Below are 26976 nucleotides of genomic sequence, written 5' to 3' on the forward strand. Positions count from 1 at the left end.
TGCTCCGGTCCACCTCTCTCTCGCTAGCTGCTCGCGTTGTTCGAGTACGAGCGAGCAAAGTTATTAGCTTGTCCCAAACCTCCTTCCATCGCACATCGGCTAGCTACCGCTCTATAAAGCTTGCAACCCCTACACTCTCTGCCTCACACTGCACATCCATATCGACGACGACGATCTAGCTAGCCTGCTTGAGATCTCCATTTTTACCCACGCGCGATCGCGATCGCACTGTTCTTCTTCTTCCTCGCTCCTACGTGCACGATCGACTAGCGGCATATATATACTGCTGCTAGCTAACCGTACGCGCAGGTATAGCGGCCGCAGCTGCGCACGAGTTCATTCCTCACCTAGCTAGCCTGGTGAAACAAAAGCTAGCAGCTAGCTAGCAAGAGAGATCATATATATCGATCAAGCTATCAGAAGAGGCGATCGACGAGCTAGGACGATGATCGGGTGGGGCGACGTGTACAAGGTGGTGGCGGCGACGGTGCCGCTCTACTTCGCGCTGTTCCTGGGCTACGGCTCGGTGCGGTGGTGGCGCATCTTCACGCGGGAGCAGTGCGACGCGGTGAACCGGCTGGTGGCCTTCTTCGCGCTGCCCTTCTTCACGTTCGAGTTCACGCTGCACACGGACCCGTTCCAGGTGAACTACCGCGCCGTGGCCGCCGACGTGATCTCCAAGGCCGTGATCGTGGGCGTGATCGGCTGCTGGGCCGGCAGCAGGGTGGGCTCCGCGGGCAAGGGCAAGGGCGCCGTCGGCTGGTCCATCACCGGGTTCTCGCTGTCCACGCTAACCAACTCCCTGGTGGTCGGCGTGCCCATGGCCAGGGCCATGTACGGCGAGTGGGCGCAGCAGCTCGTCGTCCAGCTCTCCGTCTTCCAGGCCATCGTCTGGCTGACGCTCCTCCTCTTCGTGCTCGAGACCAGAAAGGCCGCCATCGGCATGTACGTCGTCCCCGGCGGCGCTGCTGACAGCGACGGCGGCGTGCCGGACTCGCCGGTCAAGGACAAGGACGTCGAGGCCGCTGCCGGCGATCGTCGTCCCGCCGCCGGCCCTGCCGCTGCTGCCACCGTCGTGGTCGTCGTCCCCGTGAAGCCCTCGCTCTGGGCGCTCATCAAGGTGGTGGCGCACAAGCTGTCGCGCAACCCCAACACGTACGCCAGCTTCGTCGGCATCACCTGGGCCTGCGTCGCCAACAGGTACGCATACGTACGTACGTACCCATTGCTTTCTTATTTTTTAGATATGGTGTATTTTAGCAAACTGCATGCCTAATTGGCTAGTAATTAATTCAGCATGCATCTAGCTAATAATAACGACGATGACAATATATACGCATCTAGAGCTAACTACTACCTGTAAATATTCGATCGGTACAGTAAAAAGCTAGTAGACGCATGCATGCTAGCTGCACAGGCCCCTGCAAATTAATTAAAGTAAACCCGTTCTGTAGATGATGATGATTCTGCAGATTACGTACGTACGTGCATGAATTCCATGACATGTTGCTATGTGTGGCTCGGGTTTATTGCCGGTTTAGCTAGTGCGAAATGTGTGGTAGAGCCAGGTAGCTAGCAACGAGAATTGTGGTCTGACGTGTGTAGCACACACACACACCTGAAGTGATGAAGAGTGACACATTGTGCATGGCCATGGCCGGTGTTTCTCTGACGCTCAAGCCATTGAATTGGCTAGCTCTTGGCCCCAGAGATGTCAATGGGATGCTGGCGGCCTAATCATAGTATAATATAATAATAATGCCAACCATGCAGCTCGATCAAAAGAAACATGTCTGACGATGGAATAATACTGCTGCCTCTGCTCTTGTGAAACTGAACAGGCTGCACATCGAGCTGCCCAGCGCCTTCGAGGGGTCGGTGCTCATCATGTCCAAGTCGGGCACGGGAATGGCCATGTTCAGCATGGGTGAGAGTGATTTCCCTGTCTCATGAATTCTGACAAATCTAGCTATTATATTATCCCCCAAAATTAAAAATGTATATACACGGTTAATTTAATCTCCACCACACGCGCATGTATGCTAGTTCTTATTCAGTTATTCCCACTCACATTCCGATTAATTCTCGTATCCAGTGCTCTCTAGCCATCCGGAAAACCGAACTGATCGAAAGGCATATAAGTATAGATTCTATCTGCCGCGTGTGCACGGTGGTGTGACATACTTACTATAACACTACAAAAGAAAGTGAAAAGGTGAAGGTTTATTTTTCTTTCCTGATGAGGCCGTTTTAATTAATTCTCGTTTGCATCGCTTCGCCTGCATCTGCATGCACGCAGGGCTGTTCATGGCGCAGCAGGAGAAGGTGCTGGCGTGCGGGCCCAGCTTCGCGGCGCTGGGCCTGGTGCTCAAGTTCGCGCTCGGCCCGGCCGCCATGGCCATCGGCTCCATCGCCGTCGGCCTCCGCGGCGACGTCCTCCGCGTCGCCATCATACAGGTATCCTGGCCTCCTTTCAGTCTACGCACGTACGCATGCGCTACAGCGCTAGTCTTTTGCTTTTACCCCCCACTTTAGAAACCCAACCTAGTCTCGTTCTTTTACTCCTTTGATTGATGGTTGACATGCAAAACGACCACGACGATTCCAACAGAACGTCGCCGTCGTTGCACTGCACTGCACTGCACGAGCAACGTACAAGTGACCGATACATGCACGCACGGCGATACCTTTTCTTTCTTCCTTCCTTTTTTTTGGATATATTTCATTAGTTCTGCTACTTTAGTTTAGGAGAAAAAAAAAGATTTCGCAAGGTCGTCAATCAATTGTTGTTGTCTGAAAATGTTCCACATCGCCGCTTGAGTTCAGGGTGGCGTTCTCTTGATAAAAATCGATGCATAGAGCGGATTGCCCCGTGCATCATACTCAATTTTTCGTATCCTATTGCTTCGCCACATTTTGACCCCTGCCAGAGACAAGAAAGGGCACCCGCTGAGACCCGTCTCGCGTCTGGATTTAAAAGGCGCGCACAAACAATTGAGCAAACAGAGCGGTTGTTTAAACCAAGTGCACACAGCATTGCGCGTCAGCGTCATACCTCGTAAAGCATCTGGTTCTTGGCACGCTCTAGAGCCTCACCCCCTGCACGCGATCCGCAGTCATCATCTGCCAAGCGAAATGCCACGTCAAAAGCATCAACCTGGGAAGTCATCGCCAGCCACTCGTCTGATGCATAATGATGAATCGAGCTATATATATATGTAATGCTAGTTAAACACCACCACCAGTATTATAACTCTGCTGGGGGTTTCAAAAGCCAGTAGTACCTGCTGTTGTGGAGCTTGCACTCGTTCGCTGGGGATGAACTAACCTTGAACAAAATAGTTGGTTTGCTTTCTAGGGGCGGGAAAGCATTTAAATAACACAAGAGTTCTGTTTCCTGTCTGACTCTTGTCTCTGTCGTTCCTTCATAATGCAATCTAATCCTAATATACAATATGGTACAAGCCTACAAGGATGTAAAAAAATGGTATCGGTTTTGCTCAGCGAGAAATGGCCTCTGGGTGCCTTGGAAGAGGTGTCAATTGGTCTTCCACCCAGATAGTGGGGTTCAAGACGACATTTTTTAAAAAAAAAAAAAGATGATGGCAAGTTTATCAGTCAGCATAATACCTGACGCTAGGGTTATGTAGAGCTTTTTTTCTTAATAGAATCAGCATCTCCTCTGCTTAATTCGTTAAAAAGAAAGGGCATGTCGAGATCACATGTGTACTACGTCAACTTGTGCATAGCCTAACATTTTTGTACAAACATTTTTGCAGGCCGCACTACCCCAATCCATCACATCGTTCATATTTGCAAAAGAATATGGGTTGCACGCTGATGTTCTTAGCACTGCGTAAGTATTCTTGATCTCGGCTACACACGGGCACTAGTTCAATGTGCGCTCCTGCGATTTCTCAGTGCATGTTAACCATATCTTCGCTCAATTTTTGCAGGGTTATTTTTGGGATGCTTGTCTCCTTGCCGTTGCTAGTTGGATTTTATATTGTTTTGGAACTAATTAGATAGAGGACGGGGCCGAGGGGGCATAGCCTTTGATACGTGACTGCCCTTGAAGCTGCCCAAACAATCATTAGACTAACAAGTGCTAAGAAGTGCCTCCTGCTTCCGTTCCAGCTCATTGCACAAAAATGCAAGGAGAGCTATTGAGTATTATCTAATATATGTTTTGACGTGTACTATGTAAGAAGAATGCTTATTTCATTCTCTTATTCAAATGAATGTGTGACACGCACACTTGATTATGGCATACAAGCCAACAAAAGTTTGCTCATATGGTAATGTATACAAGGAGAAAACTAAGAGACAAGATTAGAAAAAGACTCCAACAACATTACCTCAGTATACTTTTGATTATATTGCCTAATTCTTCACCACGGTCCTCCTGCACATGGTGCCCCGCCTGCACAAGTCATTGCACAAAATGATATGACAATATAATATCAAATGAAGGAAAAGGAAGAAATAAATCCAGAAAATGTGTTCTTCGTTCACGCATACAACCACATGTCCTTATGCATGCAACACAAACCACACCACCCCATGCATAAATAGTCATGAAAATGAGTTAAAGTTGAAAATAGCTGGGTTTTCATGACAAACCATTGGCAGTTCTACAATCTTCTGGTTTAGGCCTCCAAAAAATTCTTCCACCCCATCATAGCTTAGCCAACGATCTCTCATGCCCCAGCATACTGTTGTCTTTGTTTTCCACGAACTGCTTCTTAATATGCTTCTCATGGATTCAATATAAGCCTTAAAAACATCCAATTTAGAACATATGAACTAAAACAAAACACAAAGAGATAGATAAAGAGAAAAACCTTAAGGTCCTTTTTCATAGCTTTGCTTATTGCATTAAGTGCAAACCCCGAGGAACCAGAGACAAGGTATGGCCTTCTATACACCATAGCATCTTCTTCCTTCATCATGTATGGACCACAACTAGTCAATACCTTATCACTAGCTCTGAGAGGATCCTGAAACAATTCAAGTGAAGGAGTTACGTCTGGATGAATGCAAAACCAAAACGGCTATAGGGTTAAAATTCGGTTGACATGATGCTTGCTGACCTGAGAAAATATCTCACCCAACAAGAAGTTGCTGAACGAAGCCAGGGTGGATGGAAGGTTCAAATGTTTATCGGTTATCTGGAATATAAAACTACTTTAAGACCAATGTACAATGACCAAGTTTTGAAGGCGGACATGTATTTATAATCCCAATGTCCCTGCAAAAGCTATGCACTAATTCAAAAAGGACCTAACTGGTGGATTCACTAGTACAAGATGATTCAATTTGTCTTGGTGTTCACTAGCATATTTGACTGCAACCGGAGCAAAGTAGCCCTGCAAAATTTATATTCTCATTCAACAAAGATCATAGAGATGGATACATAAAGACTGTCATAATGAGAAGAACCTGAACAACAATAGAGAGCTTATCAGGAGCAACAGCATTGACTAGAAATTCCAAGGATGAAGTATACTCTGAAACATAGGAGCTCAAGTTATTATGTTATTGACAATGCATTGTTGGGTGAAACAGAATAATCAGTATGTGTGACAATCATTTTACCATCAAGTGTATAGTCAAAACCATATTTTGGTTGAGGCTTATCAGAAAATCCAAACCCTGCAGACACAAACTTCTTTGATTTCAAATTAGATAAGTACCATTCTGCCCCCAAACCCAATATCAGGGAAAAGAGTAGCAAGATCACGCATGATTTTACAGTAGAGTTTTCAAATTAGATAAGTACCATTCTGCCCCCAAACCCAGTATTTAGAAAGTTATAGTGTTGTTGCATGATTTTACAGTAGAGCTTGAAAATGAAACGGTACAGTCAAATAGCGGCTAGTGATTTTAAGTTTTGGAGCCAAAAGATGATATTTGGTAGAAGTGATGACTTTCTGTGTTGATATGTATACTTATATCAGGCATAAGTGTCAATACTCCAAAACATTTTTTGCCAATGGCAACACCAATATATGCAGGACTTTAGTTTCCCTGTCAACTCAACAGACTACTTTGTGTCAGAACCTTTTAAATTGATGAAACAGCAGAGATGTGTGTAAGTGCTCACCGAGCCAATCAAAAGCAATGGCATGATATTTGTCCGCCAGTACAGGCATCACATTGCGGTAAGAGTATGCCTGTAATGAAGTGTGGTAGCAAAGGACACTTTCAGTGTAACTTAAAAGTGCCGTGTTGATTATTGACGCATCAATCTGTCTGTTCTGACATTAACCAATCTTCTGTAGGGGCACATGAAATTGAGGTAAAGACATATCTCGTCCTTTCAGTCTACCAGTTTGCTAATCATGCAAGAAAACTGGAAGCAATAAGCAGATAAAGCCCCCACCTGCGATGGCAAGCCGTGAATTAAAAGCACTTTAGGACTAGAAGAGCTCCCAGCCTCCACACAGAACCATCTGCATCGCAATGAAAACACAAATGAGAGTTGTTTCCTGCAATATATCAAGAAAGTGGACACCTGGCATGAAAGTACGAGATTAAATGCAACACGCATTTTTGTAACTTGACACCCTGCTAACCACTTACTCAATTCACCTGAAAATATCATATGAAGATTGAGATCCTGATCCCATCGTCAGGCCAAAGAATGGATCTTTTGCCTTCCCTTTGTCCCCATATACTGGGTAAGCGTTTACCTGCATTGCAATTCAACACCATTATTGGAAGATGAGAAACCCTAACCCTAATCCAAGGTTGGTAGTGAATTATATAGATGAGTTAGGTGGGCCAAGCCCATCACAATAGGGGTAATTGGCTAAATACAATAAAACCCTAACCTAACCCTAACAGGAGTCTAACACCCCGCAGTCTCAACTCTATCATGTACAAATGTTGAGACTGGATCGGAACTCAGTAAATACACTCGAGGGTAGCCCCTTGGTGAAGATGTCAGCGAACTGCGAGGTGGTCGGAACGTGGAAAATGCGAACATCGCTGACTGTGACACGCTTGAGGATGAAGTGGAGGTCGATCTCCACGTGTTCTGTACGCTGATGTTGCACATGATTGGTGGAGAGGTAGATCGCGCTAACGTTGTTGCAGTAGACGAGGGTGGAGCGCTGTTGGGGCGAAGGCAAAGACGCCACCCTTCGCTCGAGGCCTTCGCTGCAGTCGCTGGTCTGACAAAGACGAAACGGGCAGGGACACCCTTCGCTCGATTCGGCACCAGACGAAGGCCTGCGACGGCGTTATCCCACAGTGCAGCCTCGCCCAGCTCAGAGGCCCACATGTGATCCGGCCCACTGTAACGGGCCCTGCGTGGCCGCCGCGTGTTACGGGCCTAATTTGTAAAGGCATCCCTGTAATTACAATCTGTAGCCCTGCTTTATGGGAATATTCTGGGGATAACCTAGGTAGCTGAGGGCACATGCGTCCTTAACACAAGGCGTTGGGCGCTCAGTACCTATAAATACCCCCGCACAGTGCCCGTGAGAGGCCAGATTAACAGAGCTATTGCCCACACGCGCGAGAGCCCTGCTTACGTCATTGTTCACCCTTGTTGGATCCCCTTGTAACTGAGAGCAAGTTCCAACATTTGGCGCCCACCGTTCGTGCTACGAGAAAACCACCCACGATGGCACCCAAGAGAGCTAACCCGAAGGCTGACGAGGCTGCGAAGGCAGCACTGCTCGCCGCAAGAAAGGGCAAGGCCCTCGCCCTCACCCAATCCACCCACCAAGAGGCCACTGAAGACAACGTTCCCCGCACCTGCGAAGACGACACTCCCCGCACGTGCGGCCCTGAAGGACAATCGCAGCCACCCTCAGGCTTTGCCCCTCTGGAGGGCGCGGACCTCACCGAGGATGGTGAAGTCCTCGGCGTCTCAGCGGAAGAACAGCTAGAGCTGCGCGCCCTGCGCCTCAAGAACCGCAATCTCCAGAGGCAGAAGGCCAAAGTGCGGCAAATGATACGCGACGAAGAGCAGAAGGCCCAGGACCTCGAGCGGGAGATCGCGCTGATGCAGCGCGAAGGCCACCTTGGCCTACAGCAAGGGCCACCCCTCCAGCAGCGCGCACAACTGGAAGACACGCGCGAAGGCCACCTCGGCCTGCAGCAAGGGCCACCCCTGCAACACCGCGCACAACCGGAAGACCCGCGTTTCCCCCAGCGCGATCACACCTTCCCGCACGCCGCGCCATTCCAAGGGGTCAACTATCTCGACGAGCGAAGTCCCCTGGCGCCACACCTGCAAGTGACGCCTTGGCCAGCTAACTTCCGGGCAGGGACCTATCCCAAGTACAACGGCAGCACCGACCCGGCGCAATACATAATGAGTTATCAGGTCGCCGTTGCATCTTCCGGAGGGGACGACGCCACAATGGCGAAGTCTTTTATCATCGCCCTAGAGGGCCCAGCTCTCACCTGGTTCACCAGGTTGCCTCCGTTGTCCATTGATTCCTGGAGAAGCCTCAGGGACAAGTTCCTACTCAACTTCCAAGGGTACCGCCCAGACACCGACGCATTGGCCGAACTCTCGCTCTGCAAGCAGCTGGAAAAGGAGACTCTGCGGGAGTATTACCGCAAATTTTTAACACTCAAGTCACAGCTGCCCTCAGTCGATGATCAGATCGCTATCCACTACGCTATCAGTGGCCTTCGCGCCGGCGTCCTTTACAGCCACTGCATCAGAGATCCGCCCAAGAACCTCCAGGAATTATATCAGCTGTTTGAAAAGTACGCTAAATCCGAAGAACTCCACCAGCGCAAGGTTGAGTCCCAAAGGAAGCCAAAAGATGCTCCACAGTCCAGCCGCATGTGGACGAGGACTCCGCAGCCGGACTCCGGTCGAGACGGCCGCAATCAACAGCAAGTGCACAACATCGCCAACCAGCACCCCGCTGCTGACGCCCCTCGTCGCCAGGAGTATCCCCCCCAGGGCCGCGGAAATGGAACTCGCGGTAGGGGTCGGGGGCGGGCGCAGCCGCCGCGCCGATTCTACTGCCTCTTCCATGGCGAAGACTGCGCCCACCAAACCAAAGACTGCCCAGAAACGAAGGCCACCAGAGACAGGATGGCACGGGCGCAGCCTGCCGACAACCCCAGAGTTGTCGCACACACTTACCAGCAACCCCCTCCACCATATATCCACGCCCCCGCCCCGCATCCACCGCACCACGCTTACCAACACCATCCGGAAGTACAAATCGTACCTCCACCACCTCCACCACCACACCAGCAACATCTAAACATCCCCCATGCTCCAAAGCAGGAAGACTTCGCCGATCAGCCATATCGCGGAGTCATTCACATGATAACTGGGGGGTCCAGCACTGACTTCGACACAAAGAGGCAGAAGCAGGACCACTACCGCAGCATTAACCACGTCGCCGTCACCGGCCCAGTCGTGCAGACAAGGTGGTCCCACATACCGCTAACCTTCGACGCACGGGACGTCGACCTGCGCAGCGCCCCCCACTGCGACGCCATGGTTATCAATTGCAGCGTGGCAGGCTGGGACCTGCACAAAGTCCTAGTTGACAATGGCAGTCAGGCGGACATCATCTTTCTCCACGCCTTCGATCGCATGGGCATAAGCCACAGCCTGCTCAAGCCTTCGGACAACCCGTTGTACGGCTTCGGCGGCATGGGCACCTTTCCTGTCGGCAAAATAGAGTTGCCCCTCTCCTTCGGTGTAGCACCCAATGCACGAAGTGAGCAAGTGACATTTGATATTGTGGATATGGTATATCCATACAACGCCATCATGGGCCGGGGCTCCATCAATAAGTTCGAAGCCGCCATTCACGGACTGTACCTATGTATGAAGATCCCAGGTCCGTTAGGCGTTATTACGGTCTACGGCAACCAACAGACGGCGCGCAACATAGAGCGGGACTTCGTGCCCGGTCAGAGAAACGTGCACTGCCTAACGGCCCAGCGCGAGGTCCCCGCGCCCGCCAGCCCAACCGACAAACAGCACGACAAGGCACAGCTGCAGAGCAACGACGGGACAAAGACTGTCCCCCTCGATCAGGCCACGCCCAAGCAGACAGTCACTATCAGCGAAGACCTCACTTCGCATGAAGAGGAGAAGCTCCTCTGCTGCCTTTCAAAGAACAAAGATGTCTTCGCCTGGTCAGCCCTCGATCTGGTCGGGGTTAGTCGTTCCATAATTGAGCACAGCTTGGGAATCGACCCTTCGGTAAGGCCGAAAAAACAGCGGCTTCGCAAGATGTCCGACGAGAAGACAGAGGCCGCCAAGGCAAAAGTGCACCGCCTCCTGGAAGCCAAATTCATTGAGCCGGTGGCTTACCCCACGTGGCTCTCCAATGTAGTGATGGTGCAGAAAAAGAGCGGGAAGTGGCGAATGTGCATCGACTTCACCAGTCTCAATAAGGCATGCCCAAAGGACAATTTCCCGTTGCCGCGGATCGACAAAATAGTCGATAGCGCGGCCGGATGCGAAGTCATGTCACTCCTCGATTGCTTCTCCGGTTACCACCAGATATACATGAAGGAGGAAGACAAGGCTAGCACCAGCTTTATAACACCCTTCGGCACATATTGCTTCATCAGAATGCCGGAGGGACTCAAGAACGCCGGGTCCACCTTCTCCAGGCTTACCAAGACAGTGCTCAACGGGCAAGTTGGCAGAAATATATTCACATATGTGGACGACATTGTCGTCGCCAGCAAAAGCAAGGCGGACCATCTCACTGACCTCGCCGAGACGTTCGCGAACATGCGAGACGCACGACTCCGCCTAAACCCGGAAAAGTGCGTCTTCGGCGTTCGCCAAGGCAAAATATTGGGCTACCTGGTATCGCACCGCGGCATCGAGGCCAACCCAACCAAGATTCAGGCCATCATAAACATGACGCCTCCGCAGTCCGCCAGAGACGTCCAGCGCCTAACAGGCAGATTGGCCGCTCTCAACAGATTCATTTCCAGGTCCGCCGAGCGAAGTCTCCCCTTCCTCAAAACACTTCGTGGTGCAAAAGACTTCGCCTGGGGACCAGAGCAGGCGGCGGCCTTCGCCTCATTAAAACAGTACCTGACAGAGTTGGCCGTCCTGACAAGTCCCGACTCCTCGCTCCCCCTGTTGCTCTACGTCGCGGCTTCGCCGCACGCGGTCAGTGCGGCACTAGTGCAGGAGCAAACAGTTGAGGGCGTGGTTAGGCAGTGCCCCGTTTACTATGTCTCCGAAGTGCTGACACCGTCCAAGTGTAACATGACGGAGCTGGAGAAGATTGCCTACGCAGTCGTTATGTCTTCGCGCAAATTGCGCCATTACTTCGAAGCATTCAAGGTCCGAGTCACCTCAGACAGGGGACTCGGCGAATTATTCAGAAACCCGGAGGCATCGGTGAGGATTGCCAAGTGGGCGGCCGAACTCTCCGGCTACCACATCAGCTTCGAGCCCAGGACAGCCATCAAGTCGCAAGTCCTGGCAGACTTCATCGTCGACTGGACTGGGCCAACAACGCAGCCAGACCAGTCCGCAGAGAAGGTTTGGACGATCCATTGCGACGGCGCATGGTGCCATGCGGGGGCAGGCGCCGCTGCAGTCATCACCTCACCAGTCGGGGTCAAGCACAGATATGCAGCACGCCTCAGCTTCGCTCTGGAATCCGACAGATGCACAAATAATATAGCAGAATACGAAGCAGTCATACTCGGCCTCCGCAAGCTAAGGGCCCTCGGAGTCACCACCTGCATCATCAAAACAGACTCCAAGGTAGTTGCCGGCCAGGTCGAGAAAGACTATGCAGCAAAGGACCCCGCGCTTATGCAGTACCTCGCGGCCATCCGAAGCCTCGAGAGACAATTCAAGGGATTCACCCTGCAGCATGTGGATCGGGCCAAGAATGAAGAGGCTGACGCATTGGCCAAGGCCGCCGCCAGAGGCGAGTCCTTGCCCTCCGACGTATTCTTTCATGTCATCGGCACGCCAGCCGTCCGGAGCCCCGAAGGGCTCCAAATAACTAATGACAGCGAGGGCCACCGCATAGTCAACCTTATCATGACCGAGGACTGGCGGGCACCAATAACCCTGTTCCTACAGGGGTACTATCATCCAACCGACATCAGCGAGGCCAAGCGCCTCAGACATCGAAGCCGAGACTTCGCACTGATTGAAGGCCAACTCTACAAGAAAGGGGTCAGTCAGCCAATGCTTAAGTGCGTCACCGAAACCGAAGGCATCCAGATCCTACGCGAAGTCCACAGTGGCACGTGCGGCTCGCACGCAGGGCCAAGGGCCCTAGCTAGTAAGGTGATCCGCCAAGGCTTTTACTGGCCCGCAATGATCTGCGCCGCAAATCGGGTCACAAGGTCCTGCGAAGCCTGCCAGAAGTTTTCTCCTCGGTCAGGCAGCCCCTCGCAGTATACAAAGCTGATCGCCCACACATGGCCTCTCCAGCGATGGGGTCTGGACATTGTCGGGCCCCTGCCCACCGCTCAGGGGAACCTTAAGTTCGCCTTCGTCGCTATCGAGTACTTCACCAAATGGATCGAGGCAAGGGCTGTTTGCACAATAACATCAAAAACTGCCCAGAAATTCTTTTGGCAAAACATCGTTTGCCGCTTCGGAGTACCGTCCGAACTAACAGTTGACAACGGCAAGCAGTTTGACAGCCAAGACTTCAAGGATTTTTGCTTCTCCATTGGCACCAAGCTTGCCTTCGCCTCAGTCTATCATCCGCAGTCCAACGGAGTCGTGGAACGAGCCAATGGGAAAATCTTCACAGCTGTCAAAAAGATGCTCCTCGATGAAAAAAAGGCAGATGGACCGATTTGTTATCCGAGGCAGTCTGGGCATTAAACACGACTGAGTGCAGGGCGACCGGATTTACTCCTTTCCGCCTTCTATACGGATCGGAGGCCATGACCCCACAAGAAATAAAACATGGGTCCCCGCGAACAGTTCCGTCAGCCGTCCCCGACGTGGACGAGCCAACTTCAAAGGATCTCATTGACGGAGACCGAGTCTTCGCCCTACAGGCCCTAAACAAATACCAAGCCCAGACAAAAGCATGGCGCGACCACGCAGTCATCCCGAGGGAATTCAGCGAAGGGGACCTCGTACTCGTCCGAACAGCTAGGACAGAGTCCAGGGGCAAGCTGGAGCCCAAGTGGGAGGGCCCCTTCATAGTCAAGACGAAAGCTTCCCCCAGCGCTTACAGGCTCACAACGCCAAACGGCGAAGACCTGGAGCACTCCTGGAACATCGACAACCTCCGCAAATTTTTTGTTTGACTCATCAGGGCTGATTTCGCCCTTGTAATTCGCAAAAACAATCTTATACCGGCCCGCACTCTTTTCCTCCCGGGGGGTGAGGTTTTTAACGAGGCGGAGCCATGTAATATATGTGTGAAAAATCCCCCGCAAAAACATGCGTCGAAAAAAGACCGCGACGACGGTCTTCGACATTCGACCAATACGAGGTCACCGCGAGGCTCAGCGCTAGCCACCCTCGCGTGCGACAAATCCGCGCAGAAGTCGCCCAAGGGTGCAGCCGGACTAGCACAACAAGTGCGAAAAAAACCGAAGTCTACCGCGAAGACTATCCGCGCAGAAGTCGCCTAAGGGTGCAGCCGGACTAGCACAACAAGTGCGAAAAAACCGAAGTCTACCGCGAAGACTATCCGCGCAGAAGTCGCCTAAGGGTGCAGCCGGACTAGCACAACAAGTGCGAAAAAACCGAAGTCTACCGCGAAGACTATCCGCGCAGAAGTCGCCTAAGGGTGCAGCCGGACTAGCACAACAAGTGCGAAAAAACCGAAGTCTACCGCGAAGACTATCCGCGCAGAAGTCGCCTAAGGGCGCAGCCGGACTAGCACAACAAGTGCAAAGAAACCAAAGTCTACCGCGTAGATTATCCGTGCAGAAGTCGCCTAAGGGTGCGGCCGGACCAGCACAACAAAAGCAAAAACGACAAACTGTCCGCGCCAAGACCGACTATATGCGCACCAGCACAGCATAACAAAACACACCAAATCAAGTACACAACGCCTTCGCAGACAGCCAAGGGTGCGGGAGCACACAACCTCATCATACAAGCCTTTACACATATACAAGCGAGGGCACCACACTCTACATCGGCTCAACCTTAAGAATAATTCTCATCTCCCTATAATTAAACAACATTATCCTAAGCTCCTCACCCGCAAAAAGACTTCGCAATTCCCCTTCACCTGTACTCCCGGCGGCTGGCAAAGACAATAGTTCCTGCCGGCCAGCCCTACTCACACGAAGCCGACCTCCCTCCGCTTCACTCACTCTGCGCTTAGCAACCGCCCTTCGTCGCCGGCGCCCAGTACTAGGACCAGGCACATCTTCTGTGTCCGCAGCATGCGGTGAAGCCCCCGCCGCAGCCACATCCAAGGCCGCAAAGTAGTCCAAGTCCTCCTCCGACGACTCCTCAGTCCACTCAACTGAGCTCCCAGAGTCAGCAAAATCAGAAAACTCAGATGCAGAACCATCACATTTATTACCACCATCTACGGTCGAAGCCGCCAAAAATTTAGTAGAGGCGGTTGCCTGCGCAGGCCCAAAATCTTGAACCTGCGCAGCAACCAAAATTCAGCAACATATCCAAAATTCCCTAACTATCTGCACCCGCTACGCCACCTGCGAAGACCCTGCCGTCGCCATTGCCTCCGCCGTTGCCTCCGTTGTCGCCTCCGCCGCCACCGTCGCAGGATCTTTAGCACTCGGCGCAGCGGCTGCGGGGGCATCCGGCGCGCCTTCGGCGGTCTCTGGGGGCAGGTCTCCGCCGGCCGCAGCGAATGCGGGAGCATCCGGCGCGCCTTCCGCAGTCTCCGGGGGCGGCTCCAGGGCAGCCCCGGACACGGCCTCCGCCGGGGTCGGCTCCGGGTCAGGCAGCGCGCTGTTCAGCGCCCCGAAGTCATCCACCCTCTCGCCACGCGCCGCCTAAGACACAGCACACAAAATTCAGCAAACCCACACATAGCCCACATCCAGCAAACGTCAAATGTTACCTGAGCCCTCGCCGTTTCGGTCCGCTCCCTCACCACCTCGCGACCGTGCGGACCCCACATCCGGTCGTAGATGGCTCCGGCGGATTCCTTCACTATGGGGTCCTCAACCTTGTAGATATCTCGCTCAAAATCTTCATCGGCTTGGTCGAAGACCTCGAAGTGCCGGCACCCTTCGCGGGAGAGCGCGTTCATCGCCCCCTCGCAGGTGACCAGGGAGGCATATGACATAAACCCCTCCACGATAGTGGGGAGTGCCTGCAACTCCTCCTGCACCCACTCCAGGCAGCGAAGTCCGGGCTCTCGGTCCGGCACTTCGAAGTCACCGGTCCGCGCGCCCAGCTCATGGTATGAATCCATAAGCTGTTTGCGCGTCCGCTCCGCCTCCGCGCGCGACGTGGCCTCGGCCCTCTCCACACGGCTCTCCAGGGCGGTGAGCCGCTCCTGCAGCTGCTCGGCGCGCTCCCTGGCAAGATTGCCCTCCGCCCGCGCCAGGTTGGCCTCCGCCTGCGCAGCCTGTGCCTGGGCGAGGGCCTCGTTGGTCTCCCTCCTCTCCCCCACCAGTTGGCGTCGGAGGTCAGTCTTCTCCCTCTCCAGTGCGGCCACCTTGTCCGCCAGCTTGCGGCACTTGCTGTCGGCGGCCGATTTTTCGCGGACAGCGTCAGCATGTTGCGTCCGAAGTCTCTCGACTTCGGCAGACACAACTGCCGTGAGGGCCCCCGACGCTGTGCGGTTGGCGAAGTCAGCAACCTGCAGGACACACATAAGACCACGGCCCCAGCAAAGCCGCTAAGAAAAAAAAACCGAAGTCTAGCTCAACGGACCTGACTTAGCGCCTCCGTCACCTCCTTCAGCCGGCGGGACGCAGCGCCCGCTTCATCCCTGACCGCCGCGAGTGCCGACATCTCGCCTCCGGCGCTAAGAGCCCCGCCCTTCGCCTTCGGCACTACGGCAGCCGTCGTGGTCGTCGCGGCAGGCTCAACTATAGCAAGTTGGCCTTCGTCCGACCCTGCGACGTATCAACGAATTAAAAAAAACACACACACACGAGCCAGCGGCTTACCACCAAGATAGTCGTCCACACTAATATCGGTGGCGAAGTCGGCGACACGCTTGCCTGACGACGGCAACGCTCGGGCCGCCTTCGCGACCTCCAGCACTCTGCTAGACGGCGGCACAGCCTTCGTCGATTTGGAGCCTCCGGCGCCTGCCGTTGCCTCAGGCGCCTTGCTAGATGCAGGGACGCCCGACTTCGCCGCCAGCGGCGGCTTGCCTCCGCCGGGGGCCGCAGCCTTCGCAGTCCCCCGCTGCCTCTTCGGCCTGGCTTCATGAAGCCTGACAACCGCCTGACGCTTTTGTGCAGCTCCCTAGCGATCCTTGTCCATCACTGCCGACACAACAGCAGCAATATTCCGCCCGTAAGGAAAAACTCTCCATTCACGAACCATGCGAGATGTAAAAAAGTCCTCGCCAGCCGCGCAGGGGATAGGAACATTCCTAGGCCAACAACCCCCAGTAACCCTCAGCATCCGAGCCGAAGACTCCCGGAGCTCGGGCGAAGACATCCTTCCCCCCGGGGCCGCGCATGTCCTCATCAACTCTCTAGCAAAACCATCGGAAACCCCAAGTCCTCCCATGGCAGTACCTAGTTTCCTCTTCTTAGAGGATGGGGCGGCCGCCGGCGCAGGGTCGTCTCTAGTCTCCACCACCGGCTTCTTCCCACGGCGGTCCGCATCGTCTTGACCGGGATAGCCGTCATACGGCAATTGATTCAATTCAAAAACCCTGTTCAGACGGTCATTCGACCCGCGGATTTCCCAGCTGCGCGGGCCCTCTGTCCTCGGCACGTAACGGCCAACGAGCCGCACCGCCACATCCTCCGCCTCACGCACAAAGGCGGCCGGATCGCGGCTTTGCAGATTCAGCGCGAAGGCGGGACTTCGCACCACCCTTCCACCATGGAAAGGCATCTGACGAGGGCACACTTCGCCCAACGCCCAGCCATGCGCCAAGGGCCATACCCCGTACGCCACAAATTTTTCAACCAAATCGCGCCCAGTGCTCAGGCCGGCGGCGCAGCGAAGGGCCCCTTCGTCCGCATCCTCCTCCGCCACCTCAAAGGGCGGGTACGCTGAGTAAAAATGAGAACACATCTCGGACACGGGGAGCCCCTCATGGTCTTCGACGGTACCCTCAGCAACGTAAAACCAAAACTCATTCCAGTTGCCCCACTTGTTGCGGGCGCAAGGAACCAACTCGACTACCTGCATCGTGGTCTTGCCGGTCTTCGGCGTAAACGTGCAGGACCCAAACTGAGCAACTTCATCTCCAATCATCCTCTTCTGCCAGTGCAAGCAATAATACTTCGCAAAGACTTCGACCGATGGCTGTCCGCCGTACGAAGTCGTCGCCCAGACATACTTCGACAGAGCCACCACGGCGTTCGGTGTCAGCTGATGTATCTGAACATTAAACCTGCGCAGGACTTCGCCAACAAATCGGTGCGCAGGCAGGCGGAGACCGGCGGCGAAGAACGCCTCGAACACAACCAACTCGCCCTCCGGCTCGGGGACTTCCTCCGTCCCCGGGACACGAGCAACTTCGCCGCCGAAGTAACCCAATCGCTGCATATCTTGCACGCGGACCGACGACATCCGCGACACGCCAAAATCCACAGAATCGCCGGCGCGCAACTCCTCCGCCATCAAACTACTCAGCGTCTCCTCAGACGAGGCGTTGGCCGGCGGCGAGGCGTCGGCCGGCGGCGAGGCGTCGGCCGGCGGCGAGGCGTCGGCCGGCGGCGTAGCGGCAGCGGAAGAAGAGGAGGTCGGCATCGCTACGTACCGTCGGCGGCGGCGGGCGGTCTGCTTCACTCGAGCCAGATCTCCGGCGAACAAGAGCACGGCGGGCAGACGAGCAACAAGACGGTGAAAAAGGCGGCTAGGGTTTTCACGGAGCGCGGAAAGTGAAGTTCAAAAAGCGTCGACCCCCGCCCCCTTTTATAGACAGGGCGCGGCTCTTCGGGGAACCCGCAATCCAACAGGGCGCGGCGCTTCGGGAAACCCGCAATCCAACAGTACGCTGTCAATCAACGGTCACGTCAAAAACCCCCGCGGAACCACTTCGAGCGAGGGCAGCGTCTCCGCCATCTAGCGACGTCTTCGGCACCAGGTGACTTTGTCGAACTGGTCCCTCGGAGGGCAAATGTTGGGGCGAAGGCAAAGACGCCACCCTTCGCTCGAGGCCTTCGCTGCAGTCGCTGGTCTGACAGAGACGAAACGGGCAGGGACACCCTTCGCTCGATTCGGCACCAGACGAAGGCCTGCGACGGCGTTATCCCACAGTGCAGCCTCGCCCAGCTCAGAGGCCCACGTGTGATCCGGCCCACTGTAACGGGCCCTGCGTGGCCGCCGCGTGTTACGGGCCTAATTTGTAAAGGCATCCCTGTAATTACAATCCGTAGCCCTGCTTTATGGGAATATTCTGGGGATAACCTAGGTAGCTGAGGGCACATGCGTCCTTAACACAAGGCGCTGGGCGCTCAGTACCTATAAATACCCCCGCACAGTGCCCGTGAGAGGCCAGATTAACAGAGCTATTGCCCACACGCGCGAGAGCCCTGCTTACGTCATTGTTCACCCTTGTTGGATCCCCTTGTAACTGAGAGCAAGTTCCAACAAGCGCTCGAGGGGTTGTAGAGCTCCGGAAGAAGTTGGAGGAGCTAGGAGGCCTCGACCAAGCCGTCGGCCACAGCGTGATACTCGGTCTCAGCGTTGAAGCGCTCGTGGGGGCTGTAAAGCACCCAAGAGCACGACGTAGTCGGATGCAGACCGACGTGTGTCGGGGTAGCCAGCCCAGTTGGCGTCGGTGTAGACCACTCCGAAGTTGGTGAGGGTCAAAGGAGAAGGTCGTAGTCGATGGAGCCGTGGAGGTAGCGGAGAATCCGCTTGAGAGCGTTGAGGTGTGGCTCCCATGTGTGTGCATGTGAAGGCACACTTGTTGAACGACATAGGCGATGTCGGGCTGGGAGAATGTCAAGTATTGTAGAGCGTCAATGAGGGTTCAGTAGGATGTCGCATCGGCGACCAGAGGCCCGTTGTCATTGGAGAACTTCACATGAGTGTCGACAAACATGGAGCAGGGCTTGCAGTCGAACATGCCAGTCCTCTCCAGGATGTCGAGGGCATACTGGTGCTAGTGAAGAAAAAGGCCATAGGGCCGCCGCTCCACGGTGATCCCGAGGAAGTGGTGGAGAGGGTCGAGGTCCTTCATCGCAAACTCGCGCTGAAGGGCGGCGATCGTGCGTTGAAGGAGAGCGGCACTGGACACAGTAAGCATGATGTCATCGACATAGACGAGGAGGTAGACGGTGTTGTCGTCGTGCCGATGGATGAATAAGGACGAGTCCGACTTGGCCTCAACGATGCCAAGGGAGACCAAGTAGAAGACGAAGCGACTGTACCAGGCCCTTGACGCCTGCTTGAGGCCGTACAGAGAGCGGTTCAGCCGGCAAACCAGGTCCGGCGAGCGGAGTTGACAAAGCCGGTGGGCTGGCTGCAATAGACCGTCTCTGTCAAAGTGGCATGGAGAAAGCCATTCTTGACATCCAGTTGATGGACCGCCCAGTCCCGAGATAGGGTAAGGGAGAGGACAGCCCAAACAGCGGCGAACTTGACGACGGGGCTGAAGGTCTTGTCGTAGTCCACTCCAGAGCGTTGTGTGAAGCCCCGAATAACCCAACGAGCCTTGTAGCGGTTGAGCAAACTATCTGAGGTGAGCTTGTGCCGAAAGATCCACTTGCTGGTGACCACGTTGGTACCTGCAGGGCCGGCCCTGGGGGTGGGTAGAGTGGGCGGCCGCCCAGGGCCCCCAAAGTTATGGGGCCCCTAAATATGTATTAAGTATAAGTATATATTGTGTGCTATGGATATTTAGTAATTGGTCTTGGATCAAACACTATTCAATAGTCTGTTCGCTAGATGAAGCTTGTTGGAAATCTAATATATATGTAAATATATATGTGTGCTAGATGTTTTCAAAAACTTTATATGTAAATATATATTAGATATATAATATATATAGAGAGAGATAATAGGGGCCTCTAAATTAGTTTTCGCCTAGGGCCCCTAAAATGCTAGGACCGGCCCTAGGTCCCAAGTGTGGTTGGCCAACAGGTCCGAGTACTTCTCCTCCATAGCGCGGCGACAGTGGGGATCTACGAGAGTGGCGCGGACGGGGGGAGGGAATCGAGGAGGCAGCCGAAGCAGAGACAGTCATCAGAACGAACCGATCGACACGGCAGAGAATGTTGGCCGAGCGACGTGTCACCATTAGGTGGACATGGCCAAGGTCACGGTGGATGGCGACCGGGTGGTACACCGAGGGCTCGACATAGGAACGAGCCAATGGGGAAGGGGGCGGTGGGTCAGTCCGCCCACGACGGTGGTAGACGTGGGCGGGATCAGCGAAGCGTGTCGGTGGGACGCAAGCGACGGGGACGCGCATGACGCAAGCGAAAACAGCGGAGCCACGTTCGTCGACGAAGCCCACACAAAAGACAAAAAAAGAACATATATGGAAGGTAAGACAAACTACAAAAGAAAAGTGCTAATGTGCGCGTTTTTCAGTTTCTGACATGAAAAATTACATGTGGGATGACAGATGGAAGCATTCGCCAATGTAAAACAAAGAACAGAAGGTAGCACCATACCATTTTCCCTTGAGCAAACCACTCATCCGACTTACTTGGTCCATCCCCGTACTTCCCTGCAACAGTCCACACAAAAGACAAGAAAATATAACAATGTCAATCAATCCGAATCGAACCCGACTGATAAAGCCCAGAGCTTGCCCAAGTCCCTGACTCGCCTCCACTGAACGAGAAGCCATCCCCAATGGACTCATCCGCATCGATCAAGTAATAATCCTACACACAAAAAAAATACAGATTCAAACGCGAATGCCGCAATGGAACTTGGTGACCCGTATCAGCGTTGCCGCTGGTGGGCGCACGAGACCTCATCCTTGGGGAGCGCGGCCCGGCGCCGAGAGACCGGCTTCCTTGTCCGGGCGCGGCAGGGGAGGGCGGTGCCAAAGCGAGGCGCGTATAAGGTCGGGCCAGCTGCGGCGAGCTGCGGCGCCATTGGAGGTGGGTGATGCTGCCATGAGCAACCGGATTCAACGGGGTTTTGGAGGGAGGAGTAGAGCAGACGAACAATAGATAGGGTTTGGTTGGTTCGCGCGCTTCCCGCCACAGTTTTCTTTGTGGGTTGTCTGTTAGTGGCTCACTAGCTCCAGCCCAATTTTATCTTTGTGGGTTGTCTGTTAGTGGCTTGCTGGCTCCAGCCCAGTTTTAATTATGGGCCGTCTGTTTGTGATGATCGGGACAGGCTTACGATGCGCAGCCCAACAAGTAAAGCTATTGTACTACTCTCCGTCTCTCCCAGTACTAATAAACGAGTACTACATAGAATAATTTAGCATATTTATGAGCTATTTAAATATCTTCAACTAAAAAATTTAGTGCTCTGTATAAAATATTTTAGTATAATTAGTACCTATTTGTATCTCCTATGAAAATTTTAGGGCACCTTAACTTACTTTTAAGCTCTAATATGAATAGTAACTTAAAGGTAACTTTTAAGTGTAAAGCTCGTTTTAGCTCTAAACCTCTAGGTTTAAAGCTCTAGATTTCAAAGGTTTAGAGAAGAAAATCCAAACTTAGTTAACTTGAAAATATTTTTTTATGAAACCTTCGCCGTCACGATCACTTGGAACCTAAGTACAATTTTACGGACTAAGATTTAAAATATGATATAAAATTGAAGGTAGAAGAAAGAAATATAATGAATTCTTTTTTATTTTTAACCAAACCTCCCCTTTTATAAAAATGGAGTGGTCTTATTTAAATGTAAAGCGCTTCTTCAATATATTTCTTGAAGGAAGCGCTATAGCTCGTCTCCAATACTCAGCAGTTCCGAAATTTCCGAAACGCCCTGTTCTCCAGGCTGATACTTGGAACATTCGAACCTAAAAATTACTGCAAGCATACAGTCAAAACCTGGATGTGAAGTGCTCAAGGGAAACATTCGAACCCGAAACTCTCAACGATGTCCATCATAAACCTGAAAACTCTTGCAAGAATTAAAGCATTCAATACTGATAAACCTGTCTTTCATGCATTCAATCAAAACTAGAAATCCATGTCAGAACATGTGGTGAACCTGTAACGACAAATCTCAGACAACATTCACTTAAAAGAACAGAAGAAACGCACAAGAAAACCAGAAGAAATGCAAACCAAACCGCGCGCCCAGATTTAAATACAAAAATCATTTATTCATGATTAAGCATACTGCTGCACCGACAACTGTTCCTGGTAAAACACTTGACAACCCGTCCATGAAACCGAACTGCATTAAGACACAAACCACATGTACTTCAAACTTCGAAGAACACCCTCCTGGCAGAGACCACAGGCACAAAGACAACCCAGGTGTACACAGCAAAGAATAGACTGATCGGTTTATGATGCGTACAGTCTTGATCTCGATCTCTCAATCTCCAGCAATGTGCACAAGAAATGAACGGGACTTTATGAAAAACTAATGAGCGGTACTCCAGGTGCCAAAGCTGCATAGTGCCATCCAATGATCCAAAGCTCAGCCTCCAGACCGAAACCGCTTTCAGCGTTGAATGAACTGAAAACAATTGTATCTATGAATATCTTCCGCTGCAGATTATATTCTGGTTGCATTTGGTTTACCCTGTATTGTCGGCACAACAGCGGCCATCTGGTTGACTGCAGCATAATTCTCTTTTTCCCGAGAAGACCCAATGAATGAACAACCCCTTGCTTGAAAACAATCTCACAGAAAAACGCTGATACACCATCTGGGATAAGCGTTAGGATAGGTACACACATAGCCACTTATAAGGTTGTCCATATATGTATAGTACAAACTTTTTGTAGTTCTGTAAGTACTAGACAGGTGCCTACTGGCATATCAGTCAGCCACTACGTTATTCCAAGCCATGGCTGACTATGGGCTATGGCATTCGAGAATACCAGCACATTACATTACGATTGTAGGTAACAGTTTCATCGCATGGGGCAAGCTCACGCATCATCGTCGCCTTCAACAGTGTTGACACGCTCACACTCATCAATCCATTCACTATATCTGTGAGGAAAAGAAAAGGATTCCAGCTCAGTTCCAGTTGAGGATAAACATCACAGATTTTTCACTAATTTGCAAAGATTGACAGCATTGACTTACATATCAATAGGCTCAGTGAGTGCTGCAAGAAAAGAGATCACATAAGACAATTAGTAATTAAAATAAACAAAAAGAAATACTTCTTATCATTTAATTCTACTATTACCTATGTATAGTGTTGTATCCAGTTTTAATTTTGATGTGATGCGGTTTTTGACACATTCTATGATATCACATGATCAAGAACTGTCATGGCCAAATGAATTACACAGGGAACAGACAGCCCACAAAGTCCATTATTAGCAAGACAAGACTACAAGATGAAATGAGAATGGTTCTGCAGTTTGTAGGCTAAGTTCTGTTCCCAGGTACCATGAAAAATTTCACGTTGCCTTGTCCATCAGCCCAATAATAAGAAAACGAGTTCACGAGTTGTTTGGGACCAAACTTTCTTCGATGCAAATTAGTACAGTTCATAGAAGTGAAATTAGGAGCAACCGGTACAGTTTTATACATAGGTTTGGCATACCATTAACAGTTGTGCTGAAGTTTTCCTGACAGATTCTACAAGATGCTTCGCCAATCAGATTCTTCATGTCACTGGATAAAAGAGAGAAATCAAGAAAAAAATTCTTAATGTGATACTAAATCTAGCATCAAAAGCTAAACAGGAAAGCTTGGAAAATGATACTCACATTCGGCACTCAACACTACTCCCGTGGTTGCAGAATGGGCAGGAAAAGACAGTGTCAAGCTTGTCCATCCGCTTCTTAGGAGGTGGCTTAGCAGCTGACTTTCTCTTCCCCATGGTTCAGCTTCTTTTCTTCCTTCAAACCAACCCAAATTACAGTAATTAAGTCTCCTAAACAACCTTGGGCACCCTTGGGCACGCTCTGTTACGTATTTGAGTTACTTTACAATAAATGATGATGTGCAAATTATGTAAACATTATAGGGAAATTTTTTTGTGTGATACTTATTATATAAGAGAGTTATTATAGAAGAGATAGCTTAGGCTGTGGTGGAGAAAACAATCAAAACATCAAGCACCTTAATAAACGACATCACAGCCGTTATCCTTAGGAACCGCAAGATCCAAATAGGTGCAAATACACATATACACTCGTAACTAAATCAGATCCAAATAGCTTAGGTTAGGGTTCAGACAGGGGCGGGCCCAGCAAAGGACATGCATGTGTAAAAATGGAAGCTAGGAGCCATAATACATGCGCGCTCTTGTAATTGGGTTAGATCCGAATACAGATAGCTCAAATTAGGGTTCGGGCGCTCGGTTTCGCGCAGCAGGGAGGACCGAGAAGGGGTGCGCATACCTGGCTGGTGCTCGTCGGCGGCAAGGAGGCGGCAAAGGGACCGGCGAAGACCTGGGCACCTGGAGAAGGGCGGCGGCGACGACGGTCGCCCAGCTGTCGCAAGACAAACGAATCGCGGGAGACGGCGGATCGAGGGCTACCTTCTCCGGCGGCGGATACGTCGCCCTTGGTTCGCCTCCTTCGCCCTCCGCGGAGTTTTCCGAGCGCGCGGTCGTGTGGACGAAGGAACCGGCTGCGGGGGAGAAATCCGGCGTAGCGTGCCCATCCATTTAGCGGGAGAGAGAAGGAATCGGGAGGCGAGAGGAGGAGGAGGAGGAAGCCGGTGAAGGGGATAGGGGCACACTGTAGCCCCTAAATCGGCTACAGTGTTAGGGGAGGGGGAGCCAAGGGTGCACCGTTGAACATAGTCTCAGTAGACCAAGGGAGGAATAAGGAACAGTAAGCAACAAGAAACAGATATGCATGCTAATCACATAGCCACATAGGTACCGCAGAATCAGCAAACAGCAGCAGCATGCTACCATCCAAGTAATAAAAATAAATAACAACAGCATAGATGAGCACGAAATGGATAGTAAGGCCTCAGTGGTAGCTTTATCACACCATTTCCAATGTCACCACGTCAACCAGAGTAAGATGAAATAAAGCATGAAATATGCTCTCTTGATGAAGAGTTTCATGACACAATTTCATAGACTAACATATTACAAAATGTTAAATATAAATAACTATAGGAACAGATAAAATAGATGGAGATAAAATAAATTGTTCAGTGGTAGTTTCACACGCTTTCCAATACCTTGGAAACATGTTGGCATAGTTAGTTTCAACTATTTCATAATAAATATACTGTAATGTCGTCAAAAATCCTATGTGGTATACTAATTAATGTTATAAAATATCTAATTAAACTTCCATTGTGAATGGACTAAGAGCATCTTCAAGCCTGTCTTAAATCAATGCCCTAAATATAGGGCTCAACTTCTAAAAAAACACCTCCAACAAATCCTATGTGGTATACTAATTAATGTTATAAAATATCTAATTAAACTTCCATTGTGAATGGACTAAGAGCATCTCCAAGCCTGTCTTAAATCAATGCCCTAAATAAAGGGCTCAACTTCTAAAAAAACACCTCCAACAGTACCTTATTTTACAAATTTTTAAAAAAATATATATAGAACTCATCATAAGGTGACTCAAATATACTACACATCATATTAGTGTTCTATCCTTATTTCCTAGATCATTATGAACATTTTCTTTCCTAATAATATAATTTACTTCTTAAAATACATTATTTAAGGTCTAACTGTTGCATCTCAATTTATTTTTTAGTGCTCTGCACACATTAAATGATGTAGTATTTTAATTTTTAGGCACCTTTGGAGATGCTCCAAATAACAATCAGTAGCAGTAAATGAATCGGGCATGCATGTCAAAACAAACCACCACGATAATAACGCTCGTCGTGTAAAAGCTACAGCCTAGTAAACGAGTAACAGCAGCACATGCCATTGACTATCGAATCATATATCTTCATCCATCAACTCAACGTAACTATGAGCATGTTTGGTGACATACAGGTACAGATCTAATATAAGACAACTATTCTACCCTAATCTAGACTCAAACACGACCTAGGACGAAGTCAATCGAACAAATCATGCGCACAAACCTATCTATGACCATAGAACCAGATCACAAGATCTGCGCCAAGAATTAAGAAAAGCAGGACCAGATTTATCCGTACCGAGCAGCCAAATAAATCAAGACAGAGATCCCCTCACCTAGACGAGAAGCATCTACTCACAGAAACTCGCCAATCTAGAAGGGAGGGGGAGTGACACCAACAGAAAAGATGAGAGGGGGAGAGAATCGCCATACCTTGAGGAGGGGAAGAAGATCGACTAGGATTGGGATGGGGCTGTGTGCTGCTGCCCGCTCCGAACAACACAAGACGAGATTGGGAATGGGGAAAGAGGCGAGAAAGAGGTGGGGGCTATTTAAGGCGTGTTTGATGTGGAGCCTAAGCCGCCACACCGCGCCACACTTTTAAACCACAGGTGTGGCGGCCAACGCCTAAGCCGCCACATTTTTAAGTCACAGGTGTGGCGGTCGATTTGGCCGCCACACCTGTGGCTTAAAAGTGTGGTGCGGTGTGGCGGCTTAGGCGCCACACTAAACACGCCCTTAAAATGTTGGTGAAGGAATCACAGTGTCATGGCGGTTCCGTGCCGTGCGAGAGAAGTCCACTACCCCAGGAACCCGCCAGCGCAAGGGTCGCGGAACGGAAGGAAGGCCGGCCGTAGAAACGGTGGAGACGGATCTCTCGAGAAGGAACCAGAGGCGGAGTGTGCAGATATATATGTGCCGCACGGCCAAACATGACATGTTACTGTCGATGCTAGCCTATGGACTGAATAA

General features: G+C 51.4%; 3 protein-coding genes across 9 annotated transcripts; 2 read left to right on the forward strand and 1 right to left on the reverse strand.

The window, feature by feature from the left end:
- The first annotated feature begins 10 nt into the window (after positions 1 to 10).
- LOC100281763 (uncharacterized) lies at positions 11 to 4362 on the forward strand. Of its 3 annotated transcripts, none has more exons than XM_020549710.1 (5): positions 11 to 1210; positions 1842 to 1927; positions 2300 to 2457; positions 3780 to 3856; positions 3957 to 4362. In XM_020549710.1, the coding sequence occupies exons 1-4, from the start codon at positions 446 to 448 to the stop codon at positions 3839 to 3841; spliced, it is 1071 nt and encodes a 356-aa protein (XP_020405299.1). In that variant the 5' UTR covers positions 11 to 445; the 3' UTR covers positions 3842 to 3856; positions 3957 to 4362. The 3 variants fall into 3 exon arrangements, with proteins under 3 accessions (XP_020405299.1, XP_020405300.1, NP_001355026.1); NM_001368097.1 differs by having other exon boundaries at positions 146 to 1200; positions 3957 to 4285; XM_020549711.1 differs by lacking the exons at positions 2300 to 2457; positions 3780 to 3856; positions 3957 to 4362 and adding an exon at positions 2096 to 2293 and having other exon boundaries at positions 11 to 1200.
- LOC100193707 (uncharacterized) lies at positions 2603 to 23300 on the reverse strand. Of its 5 annotated transcripts, none has more exons than XM_035965653.1 (17): positions 23279 to 23300; positions 21017 to 23182; positions 20868 to 20925; positions 20710 to 20765; positions 6595 to 6695; positions 6386 to 6455; positions 6107 to 6176; positions 5599 to 5655; positions 5443 to 5510; positions 5289 to 5369; positions 5094 to 5171; positions 4845 to 5000; positions 4624 to 4776; positions 4359 to 4423; positions 3285 to 3466; positions 3056 to 3123; positions 2603 to 2923 (listed from the first exon to the last, which is right to left on the reverse strand). In XM_035965653.1, exons 2-15 carry the CDS (start codon positions 21140 to 21142, stop codon positions 3373 to 3375), a joined length of 1233 nt encoding a protein of 410 aa, XP_035821546.1. In that variant the 5' UTR covers positions 21143 to 23182; positions 23279 to 23300; the 3' UTR covers positions 2603 to 2923; positions 3056 to 3123; positions 3285 to 3372. The 5 variants fall into 5 exon arrangements, with proteins under 5 accessions (XP_035821546.1, XP_035821547.1, XP_020405078.1 ...); XM_035965654.1 differs by having other exon boundaries at positions 2603 to 2967; XM_020549489.2 differs by lacking the exon at positions 3285 to 3466.
- LOC118476815 (uncharacterized) lies at positions 23034 to 25960 on the forward strand. Its single transcript, XM_035966588.1, has 3 exons — positions 23034 to 23087; positions 23890 to 24044; positions 24549 to 25960. Exons 1-3 carry the CDS (start codon positions 23034 to 23036, stop codon positions 24820 to 24822), a joined length of 483 nt encoding a protein of 160 aa, XP_035822481.1. The 3' UTR covers positions 24823 to 25960.
- The last annotated feature ends 1016 nt before the right edge of the window (positions 25961 to 26976 follow it).

Source organism: Zea mays, chromosome 3 (genome assembly GCF_902167145.1).
Source record: "Zea mays cultivar B73 chromosome 3, Zm-B73-REFERENCE-NAM-5.0, whole genome shotgun sequence".
NCBI lineage: Eukaryota > Viridiplantae > Streptophyta > Magnoliopsida > Poales > Poaceae > Zea > Zea mays.